At 40.1% G+C, this 13,083-nt stretch overlaps 1 protein-coding gene across 8 annotated transcripts in view; it reads right to left on the bottom strand.

Annotated features, from left to right (window-relative positions):
- Positions 1-5,860: 5,860 nt before the first annotated feature.
- ednrba (endothelin receptor Ba) overlaps positions 5,861-13,083 on the bottom strand; it is a 9,199-nt gene continuing 1,976 nt past the window's right edge. For all 8 annotated transcript variants that reach the window (XM_042228892.1, XM_042228891.1, XM_005943185.3 and 5 more), the window contains 7 exons: positions 12,367-12,843; positions 11,478-11,590; positions 10,442-10,646; positions 9,686-9,835; positions 9,236-9,369; positions 9,030-9,138; positions 5,861-6,723 (listed from right to left, as the gene is read on the bottom strand). In XM_042228892.1, the coding sequence (XP_042084826.1) occupies positions 6,589-6,723; positions 9,030-9,138; positions 9,236-9,369; positions 9,686-9,835; positions 10,442-10,646; positions 11,478-11,590; positions 12,367-12,780 (1,260 nt within the window). In that variant the 5' untranslated portion in view covers positions 12,781-12,843 and the 3' untranslated portion in view covers positions 5,861-6,588. The remainder of the gene's footprint in view (positions 6,724-9,029; positions 9,139-9,235; positions 9,370-9,685; positions 9,836-10,441; positions 10,647-11,477; positions 11,591-12,366; positions 12,844-13,083) is intronic.

Genomic DNA, 13,083 nt, shown 5'->3' on the forward strand with positions numbered 1-13,083 from the left:
CCAAACACACGCACCCCTCCCTCCCCTCCCATGCTGCGAGATCTCATTGGTTACCTGTGTTGTGAGTCAAGGTAACCCATAGTGACCATTGTCAGTGCAGAGCAAATGTAAACACGGGTGTATTTGCAATGTAAAGCAGCAGAGAGCCAAGCAACCAATCTGCAACAGCTGTGTGGACGCAGAGGGCATATGTGTGTGCTGATGATATCACTAAATTTGACCTCAGATTATTATTACCTGTTGCTTTGTGCAGTTAATAATAACATCCCAGTGAAAAGTAGTCTGAATAATAGAGTTTAAACAAGGGGGTTGTTATAGCTACTCTGACTTTATCCAGTCCCAGACGCTCCCCAGTGGTTAAACTCAGCATCAGCAGCCTTCAAAATAAAAAACCCATCTGATCCACATTTTCATTTCCTTCCCGCCCTTTCTTTTTTGTTAATACACAACAACGGCAACAGAGACAGCTTGCAGCCTATAAATCTGTGAGTGAGGCTCACCATTGCTGGCAGTGTGTTTTCTCTTGAGGATGGCGGCCTTCTGCACCCAGTCCCACTGACGTGCCACTGCTTTCAAGATTGGAGAATGACCCCCCCCCCACCCCATTTTACACAGTACAGCTGCCTTCTTTAAATTAATTATTTTTTTCACATGTCAGGACATTTTATACCTTTCACAGGGCTGGGTTTGGTTGGACTGATAAGATGGAATAAATCAGGCCTCTCTTTCATTCCATTATTTCTTCACTCAGTTTCCCAACTTCTGCAACGGCGGGCAGCTTCGTGAGGAATGTGCTGGTTTGGCTGAAAAACGAGGTTCACTCCCATAATGTTTTTGTAAAGTAGTAGAGCACACGATTTGATTATTACAATATGGGTTTGTGTTTATCTGTGTGAAAGACCGGGGAGAGGAGGGGTCATTGTTATTGTCACTGACAGTTAATGCACTGAATCTCAAATATTGGGTTCAAGAAATGTTTCCATTGTTTTTGCTTCATTTTTTTGTTTGTTTTTAGGGGTGATGCACATTAGATTTTTAGGATTTTAAACGAGCACGACACAGACTGATTAAAAAAAAGAACATTTTGACATTTTTAACTTAAGGAAAAATTAGCAAGAAAACCACGGACACATGAGCATGTGTGCAGGAATGCAGCCTAAACATGGATATCCTCTGTTTTATTTCAAGCATTGCTCTTAAAATGCAGTGTATATATTACCCACAGTCCAGCTGGACTGCCAATAGTTCATTTAGAGTTTAATGGACATTTTAAGAGGGCTGGATAAGAGGCCGTATATTCCTTTTATTTAAAAGGAAGGTTATTTGATCCTCTTGTGGATCATATCAACATTAAATAACAAATGGAGACAGTCATTCACACCTATGGTCCATTTAGAAAAAACAATTAAACTAACATGATTGTTTTTAAGAGGGCGCCGGAGTACTCTGAGAGAAATGTACAGTGACCTTACAAACTTGAAACGGAAACAACCCAGCAGATCTGAACCCAGGGGCGTTTTGCCGTGAGGTGACAGTGCTAACCACACTGTATAGACTCAATTATGGTTTATAAATTGTAGCCCAGTGACCCCAGTATACTATATTTGCAGATTTATCTGATGTGAGCTGCGCACTGACAACTTTCACTTTTCCAGCATTTGGAATCCAACCTGCTCGCCATATGCGTATCTGTGACTGATGAATCGTTCTTTATCATGTACTCTAGCCCCATGGATTTGTCATCACGTTGTCAGACAAGCAAAAAAAAAAAAAAAAGAGGGGGGGTAAGTGTGCTAACAGTGAGAGACTGTGACACAACGCTTGAATGTCCCCTGATGTAGAACTGAGGAGGAAATAGAAGGAAAGAAAAGCTCCAGAGTCCATGGAACGTCAGTCTGATGAATTCCTTCTGCTGGCCACGTCTGCTCACCTTCTGCCGCGTCTTCTGTTGCTCGGCGTGCTTGTGTTGTCTATGCATGTGCTCAAGTGTGTGACATGTGAAAGTGACTGATGAGTTGCGTTTTTGTGTCATTTATCAGCCATTCCTTGAAGTGCAAAGTCAGTGGTGTGCAACCAAAAGAGATATCAAATGTAAAAAAAAGTGCAGAAAGCATTTTTGTTTTGTTTTTATGCACGTGCTTACTCACATATCTTCGTTTTGTGTTCTCGCAGCCAGCACGGGGGTCTCAGTTTGCACTTGGTTTAACATTTTTCCCTTGAAGTACTTCCATGGCTCCAACTGCACACACGTTTTCACACTCACAACAAAAGCATATTTTCTTTGTTCTGCCCAAATGTTTGCAGAATCTGTACCAGACTGAAAGCTCTCCTCCCTGTGCTATAAATCCTGAATAAATATTAGATGACTAAGAAGGAGGCCAGCAAGACATATACATCAAGAAGTGTGAATACACCTTTAGATTATTAGACATCTGTCAGAAGCTGTGTATGACAGCTCTGGATGAAAATGCCTATATGGGTTCAAATGCTTGAAAAGTGCCAAGCAGTGATGTTTGCCATACTCTCAGGCCAGAATTTGTCAAAAAGCTTCTCTTCTCAAACATTTGAAAGTGAAGTCAAAACATCATGATCATATAAATGCTCCTAATTGTTTCTGAATGCAGTTCACTGGCGCAGTCTTGCTGAACATGCTGTGTAAATATGCACAACGGCAAATGGAATTGGGTAGAAAAATGCAAAAGAATGTTTGGAGGGGAAAAAAACAACAGAGACGGACCAGATCAGATTTATTCACACCCCAGCCCTTGAGAGCCAGACTCGAAACAATAAAGTCTGCAATCCAACACACTGTGGAGAGAAAAGGACAAACTGCACTGGTATGTGTAGGTTTGATTATGATTATTTGGTGTCCACATTTACTCTGTATATGTGTGAACGTATTTCATGAAGCTGTCTTTCTTGGAAATAAAGATGTTTAAGAATCTGCACGGAGGAACAACCACCTTGGCTTTATCTAATGGTTAAAAACAATCTGTCTTACAAACAACCACAACCACATTTATGTTGTCTGATCAGCCTGAATATTATAAAACCTCTGGATCTGAAAAGTGAAACCACTATTTTAAAGCAGTCTTTCTCATAGCCAGTTGACGTAACTCAGTGTATAAAGAAAATGACCCCAATTCTTACTTTAGAACAGTAAACACATTTTCCTCAAGCTATTGGGTGATGGACTCAATAGCTTGTTTTAATTTGTAAGGGCTTTATCTTACAATGTACAGTAGCAATTCTTATTGCAAATTATGCACACATTTAGAGTGAAGAACATGATAAATCCTGATACACCTTAAAGCCACTGTTTATGATGTAGTCCCTGTGACATCATCTATCTACGGTTAATGATGTCATCTTTAAGTCTAAGGTCATTAGCCGTTTCCGGGTCCAAACTTCGCTTCAGGTCCCAAAGTCAAACGAACACGGTGGCATCACTGAGAGCTACAAACTGTCTAAATTATTTTATCATTAATAAAATGATCAGCGTTGCTGCTCTACCAGGTGTAACAATTAAGTTTTCAGGCATCCATGAAAACAGAATTTATGAAATTTAGTTAGCAAGATGTTAGCTCGCTAGTTTCTACCTAAACATGATATACCATGTTCTGACTGAGGGATTTCTGAAAATTTTAAAACGTACAGCTCTGCTATCACTTCCAACATAAATAAAGACAGGAAACTAAATAGCAGTGACATTTGTGGGGTTACTGATGTTGGGCTATGATGATGTGCTATGTGGTGGCTAGCTACACAGCTATGGTTAGCATAATAAAACACATTAGCACAGTGAGGCTGGAGGATGAACGCTTTTTTCCACTCGCTAAAAGTTAACATGAGGGTTAGGGACAAATGTAATTGCATTTTAGGATGCTGTAAACAGATCAAACTTCAGTCAGGATAAGAACTGAGATACCATCCACAATACAAGGTTAGTCATTAATTTACTGCTGCATGGGCTGGACTGTAATTACATCGTAAGGTTTTAAAACTGAGCTTTAAAATGAATAGTGATAATAAAAACTGAAAGAGCTGACAGTGATCACTGCCTTTTTTTTAGGAGCGTGTTCAGATTAAATAGAACAAGATACAATACAACATGTTAAAAACACAACACCTTAATAAAGGTAGAGTAGTTTGGACCTGGAAGCAGAGTTCATACGTCATCACTTAAAGACTGGATTGGTTGTAGAGTATGTCAGGTTTGTTATTTTGACTGTCCCCTCCTTGATGTTTATTTGGATGAGCAAATGGTGGGAAATTATCAACTAATTCTATTGCTGGCTAGCAGCTTGGTTAGCGAGGTATTTTAAATAAAATGCTAATTTTGGTTAGAGCACAACAGGCTTAAATCAAAAAGTTTCTGGGTAAATTACTGGAGAAAGTTAAAAAACTAAATGGCCAACTCCTTAGTGTGTTATTTTGGAAAACTTATAAAACGTTATACCTGTTAGTCCTTTAAAATAGCCAGGTCTTAGATTACATATAACTTAGGGCTCCAGTTAAAAAATTTACCCATCTGTAATATACATGTGTATATATATATATATATAGACACACACACACACACACACTGACACACACACACACACACACACACCACACACCACGACACACACACACATGACATTATGGTACAAGGTAAGGAGTATTGGAACTATATTTATGGCACTTAGTAGCTTCATTCCCCCATCCACCCCCAGAAGCTGGAAGAATTTGTAAAAAGCCAACCAGCTAAAAAAGAAAAGCAATACATTACATTAAGCTATAGCTCACCAGGGGATATTCATATAGGCTTTTGTAAAACTACACCCTTTTAGAACCCTTTTAGTACAAATGTAAAAAAAATGTGTGGAAAGGATTCTTTTACCACTGGGCAGTACCAGACTACTTCTAATTTGACACATAAATCTACATTTACAGCTTTTCTTACAGCTTCTTGAACTACCAAAATAAACTTGCCTGGGTCAATAAATGCGTTGATTTTAAACAGTACTTTTGTGGTTTGATTATAGAATATTGGATAAGTAGCTCACTGAACAAAATTCGCTCTGTTATCCAAGTTGTGTAGCAGATTATTTAATTTTTTTTTTTTTTTTATGTAGCACTGATCTAGGAGGTGATCAATCACACCAGTAAGAGGGCCAGCATTATCCAAAACCAGATAAATCAGTTTACCCTCTGTTTGAAACAGATAAAAAAGTAATTCAGAGAGGAATGTACTGAATGTGATTATGTTCAGTTAGGGCTAGTTACAGGAGTGGTGGGTTTGATTTGATGTCAAACCACACTGGATTGTTTGAAGACTTGCTGGAGGAACAAAGGCAGAAAGGTTATAGCAGAGAGACGAAACAGGAATGTGCAGAGATAAGGAAGTAAAAAGTAAGGGAGAGGACAAAGAAGTAGTAAAAAAGATGAGAAAAACAGACATAAAAAAAGACAGTGATGGCAAGTAGAGTGGATAAAGAAATGAAACAAGGAAGGGTGGTGAGAGATCAGAGGACAGAGAGCTTCTTTGACAGCTAATGTGACATGCGTGACACTGGTTTAGCCTCAAGCAACATTCCCAGGTCAGAAATGTGTGTGTGTGTTTGTATGTGTGTGTTTGGGGCAAAGAAGTTGGGAGAAAAACAGAGAGATCACAGTAATGTTCTGTGTTGGCACTCGCCATCACATGATGCTGCCTGCTGTCACACTTAAATCGAGGCCACATGCTCAAACACCCTCCCACACACACTAACACACACACACAGAATACACCATACACTTAAGCCAACAGCAGACAGACCTAAAAAGAAATCTTTAAAAATTAATATAAAAATAATTTACTGTTTTCTTTTTGTAATAGTCATGATTTTATGTGTTATATTTATTGAAAAAAGAAACCCTACATTAAAGGTAAGGAGTCAAATTAAGATAATCAGGCACTAATATAATGACAAAATGCATAAAGCCTCAGGAACAGGCCAAGTATGGAACAATATGATACAATAGCTGACGGTATCACAGCTGAAGTCACACAGCGTCAGTAGTTTTGTTGCTAGTGAGAATACACAAAGAAAATAAATTTCAAAGCATTAACAAGTATGCAAAAGCATGTAAAATGCTCATGTACATTCATTTTTTTTTACAGAAAAAACATGCAAAATCCCCAAATGGCTGTTTTACAAGATGCTGAAGTATGTAACAAATACACTACAATGCATACACTATCCAGGCTGCAAGCCTGGCAAGCTGTCTTAGCTTATCAACCCTTAACCCCCAATTTTACACAACATAGTTGAACTTTGCTCCTGTTCAGTTCTCCATTTTTAATGTTATTCATGCCTGTATAAATTTGATACTTCCTATCCAAGAGTGCAGCTTTGGAGGCGTGCTGACACTTCATTCTTGGACAGAATGAGTGTGGCACTCCATGATAAGTGCTAAAAGTTTCAGGTTAGATTGAGTTGCAGTGAGAGCTGATTTCCGGCAGTATGTATATTATGCTGTAGATAAAAACAAATGGGTCCCTGTCCTCATTTACGCAGGCATACTTCGATGTTTTTTGGTTGTTTCTCACTTCTGGGCCTCTCCTCAGGCTGTCGAGGACTTGTTGGTCATGCGAGAGTTGCTCTGTTCGGAGCCTCGGTCGCTGACTTTAAGCTTTATGCACGACTGCTTTTCGTCCATTAACATCTCTGTCGTTACGCACCAGGAGCACAGACAGGACTAAAGAAGAAAAGAAACTGTGAGGCTTAGGCTGCGAGAAAAGAGGAAGAGTGTGAACACTGTTCGCACTTTGACAAAATAGTGACTGATTCTTACAGCCTTTTTTTGTTGCAGCCTTAGAAATATTTCATCACTGTAAGAAATAAGCTTATTCTCTTTTTGTTGTATCCCTACTACTTTCTTTATGGTAGAGCTAAAGCCAGCAGCTAGTTAGCTTGGCACAGAAATGTAAGCCTTGTCTAGAAATAGTCCAAGTTAGTAAAAGTTAAGAAAAATTTCTGGGACCAAACACTGAGGCGTCACTGAGAGTTAAAATCACTAAATGCTCTTTCATCTCCAATAAAATGATCAGTGTAGCCATCCTTCTAGTGGAAGGTTAGGCAGAGCAGGTTTCCGCTTAAATATGAAATAACATTTTCTGAATGAATTTTTTTCTGAAAAAACAAAAAATTAAAACACACACCTGTATAACATTGGAAGTGAACAAAAACAGAAAAATAAACATGAACATCATTCAGAGGGTTTGTGAAGTTGGGTTAGTTGATATATAATAGTGTGCTATCTGGTGGCTAGCCTTAGAGCTATGGTTAAGCTAAAATAAATACAATACTACTGTAAAGATGTAGCATGAGGATTAAACTATTTTCAGTAAAAGTTCATACTGAGGATATCTGGTGGGCTGAGACAAACAGCATCATATGGCAGGAAGAAGAGGCCAAAAATAACTATGAGTGATATGTCATCACTTAACTAAGGCTACGTTCACACTGCAGGTCTTAATGCTCAATTCTGATTTTTTGATCAAATCCGATTTTTTGTCTGCTTTTTCACACTACAAATAAAATGCGACAGCAAACGCGCTCTGGTGTGAACCCTCAAAGCGGTCCGCATGTGCAAAAGAAGACGTCACACACAACGCGCTCTGTTTAGACCCAGACCAAACAGTATTGTTTGACTGATGGCCCTTAATATAAAGACTTCGGACTTTACGTTTCCCAATTTTTGCTTTAAGTTATTTTGTTATTTACATAACAATGTAAAAATAACCTAATAATTATCCTTATTGTTGTTTTAGAGAGGAGCGGTGCTTCAAAGGATAGTTGCAGATTTCTGTCAGAATCTGCAGATTATACAGTACAAATAAAATGTTCACGTTTCTCCAACGTTTTCTTCCCAACAGTTTCACTAACATCTACGCTGGATGGCCAGGAAGCGTTTGCGATGTCTTATCGGGTGCTTCTCGGGAGCTGATAATTGGCGTCTGTCTCGTGTCAGTGACGTAAAAGACGGATTTAATGCGACTTGACCATTCAAACAGCAGTCGTTTTCTAAAACATCGGATATGTATCGGATTCAGTACCACATACGAAAGTGGCCCAGATCGAATTTGAAAATATTGGATTTGTGCCATTCACACTGTCATACCATGATCGGATATGGATATAGGGTAAAAAAAAAATTGGATTTGATGCGCTTTCGCCTGCAGTGTGAACGTAGCCTAACAGATGGCTTAATTTTGTGTTGTAAAGACAAAAACCTGTGTCCACACGGGGAGCGATTAGTTCATTGTGCATTGCTTTCGAGCTGATGGTCGATTGGCTAGGATGTAGTGATCACTGGTATCCTAAGCTCCTTTTCCATTTGTACCTACTCAGATCAGGTTTTTTCAGGGTTTTCCATTAAGTGATAGTACCTGGTATCAGGTACTAAAATGGTACCTGCTCAGATGGAGTTCAAAGCAATCTGACCATGTACTAAAATGTGACATCGTCAGACTGCATGCCACCGAATGGCTGGTCAGTTCTGAGAGAGTCTCGTTCACAGAAATCAAAACTGCCATTTTTGATATCCGACATCGAGGGAATTGGTTACAGAAAGCAACTCCCACGAGTCTGACGAAAAGCCACAGATCGAGCAGCAGGTATATTGTTGCCTCGGTGTCCGCCTTTGTTGTAGGGTTCGTGTTATGGGAGGCTCGGCCGCGTTGCTATAATGATGACCATGGTACTAGATTGTAATGGAAAACCAGGTGTTCCAAGTTGAGTCCATCTGAGTAGGTACTATTGGAAAAGGGGCTCTGCACACTCATTGGTAGTTGCTTCAGTTGCTTGTCTCTATGTTGAGAATATTTTATTTCGGGACCTGCCTACTTTGAGGTACCAGAATCTTTTTTGCCTTTAGTCACTTCACATTTCGGAAGTCAATGTGAATCATTTCCTGTGTGGATGCAGTTTAACACCAACAAACAAAATACATTAGCACAATAACCAAAAAGTAAAGCCTTTTTTGAGTGAGTTACACTTTACCCTGAAGCAGTTCTTGAAGCGCTTGCTGACCATGTAGAGGGCGATGGGGTTGATACAGGAGTTGACAGATGCCATGTTGATGCCAATGTAGTCCAACACCAAAAAGAAACTAAAATATGTCACAGTGGTATATTAGTCTTCCACTTCACACTGTCTTCGAGGCAAGTTTTTTTATCTACTAAATTATCATGACTTCCCCTCCACACCTGAGCAATTCACACCGGTTTGGATCCTTTTCATCATAGATGGTGAGCTTCAGGATACGGCTGAGGTGGAGAGGCAGCCAGCACAGAGCAAAGACTAAAACCAGACAAAACACTGTCTTCGCCACCTCCCTCCGCTGAACACACACAAAAACACATAAATTACAGTTTGGCACCGAAGTAGCTGTGGTGAAACTTAAGCCTTAAAGGAATTAGGCATCATTGGAAACATGTTTTCCCCTCAAAATGTAAAACATTTGTTATCAGGAATCAAATTGAATTCAGTAGGAAATGGGAGTTGCAAATTAGGCAGAAAACAGTGCAGAACATTACTTTAATAGCATTGTCTGTTTATCGTCCTATTACATTAGGAAAAATATCACTTTAACTCAACTAAATATGTCGTCAGCAGTCAACAAACAGGCCTAATAAAGTGAGTTTTCACCATCTTACCTGTTTTAAGTGGTCGCTGAGCGCAATCTGCATGCCATTCTTCTTCCTCAGCATCTCACAGGTCATCAGGGTGTAGAAAATGGCAGTGCAGGCCAACGGCAGGCAGAAATACACACTGAACAGCCACCAGTCCTTTGCTGATTTATAAAACTGCACAGAGAACATAGCAGGACTGCACTGGATTAGGCACAAACATCTGTGCTGGAAATCTTGAGTTAAAGGTGAAGTATGTCAGAAGCAGATGGATTTTAATGGTGTGTAACCACGGTCTGACCGGGTTGACTCTAGGGTGTGTTTCAAGTTGCTGTTGACATGGTTTTACAAATCAATTTATCATAAGGCCCCAGTGGGAATAAATGTATTATTCTTTTTACATGAAGATAGACGAATGTAATGGCAAATACATTATATTAATCCATTAGCTATTACGCTACACATAATCAACCGCTGTAGTGTTTTCTGTCACCCAAGTGGGGGATGTTCCAATTCTTATGATCCATGACTTTTTTTCTTTTTGACAGTGTTTCATTTCTGGGAACTCTTCCTAACCCCGATCTAGCGGGGAAGCTGTCACAGTCTGATTACGAGTGCTTATGGTTTTAAGTGTACGTATAAGCGTATGCACACACATGTACACATTCACCTCTGCGTCTGTCCATATAAGTATGTGTTATACGACATACAGCTATGTCAACACGTACTATTTTTCTGCACAGCGAACCACAGGCCTTTAAAAGTCGGTGTGTTACAGCTCACCCTCATGAATTCGGTTTTCTGCACGGGGTGCAGCAAGCAGATCCTCAAATGTTCTCCTTTGTAGTTCATGGTGATCATGTCGAAGGCTATCGCCTCTGGCACAGCCAGGATGATGGATATTATCCAGATGAGCGCTATCTCGATAGCCATCCATTTTGGAACTCCGATCCCTTTGATACGGCTCCATGAGGCCACGGCACGATACCTGGAAGATGCGTGACATGTGGAGTCAGTTAGTTAAAGGAAGAGTTTGATGGCTCGGGAAATGTACTTAGTCACATTTTTATTGAGAGGCAGCTCATAAGATGGCTATCACTGGTATATTTACATGGTGACTACATTGTACAATAAAGCAATTATAAAAAATATATATAACTCATCTGTTTAAAATGTATTTATTCTTAAAGTTTTGCATTAGAAGTGCATGACTCATGCAGCTAGAGCCACTTGCTACCTGTTAGCCTTACCTCAGGTAGGTCCACCACTAAACTGGGTCTTTCAACCACATTTTTAGTGTTGGCATTTTTAACAGAAATACAGTGGCTTCCTGTGTAGTTAAGTGATCTACCCATTAGGTCTGTGCTTAGCACTGTCTGTATCTGTATGACACACAAATATGTTTGCAGCTTGCTCACATGAACTTGCTTACTTGTAATGGCAAAAATGCTAAACCTGAGGCTTCCAAACAGTAGTCCAGAAACCATCGCCATGGTGACTGCGATACAGTGTGACATAAGTTACTGTTTTAATTCCTTTGTTTTTGCAATTTAAAAGAAAAATTGTGGATTTATCACCAAGGTGTCTTTCATACACTTTTTTTTTTGTTTTGGTTTATTTGAGCCCTTTTTATGTTCACCGTTCAATAATGGCATTAACAAAATGTCAGTTTACTAATGCATCAAAGTTGACAGCAGCCAGTGGGAACAAGAGAAAAAGTGAGGATAAAAAGTCACTGCTTTTTAATTGCAGTTGCAGCATTGAAAGAAAAAACAAAAAAGCAAAGATTGTTGTTCATTTGCCATGACTTCATGCTTACCTGTCAATACTCAACGCACACAGACTCAGCACTGTAATCCCCACTGAGGATTTCTGCACAAATGGCACCAGCTTGCACAGAGTCACCCCGAATGGCCAATCCTCCGCCAGGAGCTGTATAGAGAGAGAAAGAGTTGATGACAGACTTAAACCATGGTAGGAAAGGAAGCAAATTTACTATCCCCCATTTTTACTCAGCCTCAGGCATCCAGTGCAGGCCAGGCATGTGTGAACCTGAACTTATCGTTCTTTTCTTGCCAGGTTTAACATTTTGGTCTTTTCCTTAAAACCACGAGTCCTGTTTGCATTGGTTTAAACTCCAGGCACTGTGACCTAGTGAGAACACTCGCAGAGAAGAAGAAAACTCTGCTAAGCATGAAAGATATGGAACCTTTCATGCTGTCTTTGGATGGGTGTCTGGAATGTGATTGAAAACCTATTAAAATCAGATGTGAACATGTTTCTCTCCGTACCACCCCGTCTGTCCTGTCGTTGCTATGGTATGCGGCTGTGACCAGTTGTTTTAACATGCTTGCCCCCTTACCCAAATATACAGACGCTCTTGGTTCTGTCTCTCTCACTCACTCATTCACTCACACAAAAGGAGCCCAACAGATTAAAACATACCAGGGACATAAGGGGATATGGAGGGGCTCAGAATCCAGTAAGGTAATAACATTTTGAAAATTATGTGGAAGCCTGCTTTTACAAGCATGTGTGTGTATGTGTGCTCACGAGTTTAATAGGAATATTTGAGTACTTGTCTGGGATGTAGCTAAATATTTGTGCATGACCTCACAAAGTTACAGTTAAGTAAAAATAATGTTAAGCAGCTCATGCTTTCCTATGACTTAAGTACTGTTCCTATGCTATTCTGCAGTTTTTCTCACCTTATAAACATTAATGGGAATGGCGATGATGATATGCAGCAGGTCTCCAAGTGCCAGGCTGCCGATCAGTATATTTGGCCCGTTATGCATACACTTATTCTTATAGATGATCCTCAGAAGAGTGGAATTCCCAATAATACCGACAACGAAAACCAGGCAGGACACCACTGTGTTGATGTACTTGAAAGTGTCTCGGATTTCTGTGGGTCCGGTGCACATGGGTGGCAGGCGGCGGCGGGGCATGGTGCTGTTGGGCCGCACCGCACCCTGCACATCTCGTTCCACGAGCCCTTGTTTCTGGGTAACAGTGAGAGGCTCCTGGGGCACTTGTTTCTTTGGCTCCAGTTGTCCACTGGCCACAAGTATGTGGACTGCCAAAGCGAGTAACTCCAAGCAGAGGAGATGAGTCCTCATCCTTTGATTTTGACTGTGGCTTTTATCCAAGAAACGGCCTGCAGCTGATCTTCTTTAGAGCTCCTGGAACACAGATTAGAAACACTGTGAACAGGCCTGGTGTTGAACTACAGCAGCAGTTCTTAGACTTTTTTTGGCATTCAGAAGCTGAAAACAGTTTGCACTCCACACTTAATAATTCAAATCATTTTTACGTCATATTTTTCATCTGGCACCCCAACTTCAGGGGCTCTGCACCCTACCAGTGGGTGCCACATTTTAACTTTGGCTAAAGGATCATTTTTATTTCCTTTTTTTTTTTTT

This window comes from Haplochromis burtoni, unplaced genomic scaffold (assembly GCF_018398535.1).
Source record: "Haplochromis burtoni strain Fernald_Lab_line unplaced genomic scaffold, NCSU_Asbu1 Contig_362, whole genome shotgun sequence".
Lineage (NCBI taxonomy): Eukaryota > Metazoa > Chordata > Actinopteri > Cichliformes > Cichlidae > Haplochromis > Haplochromis burtoni.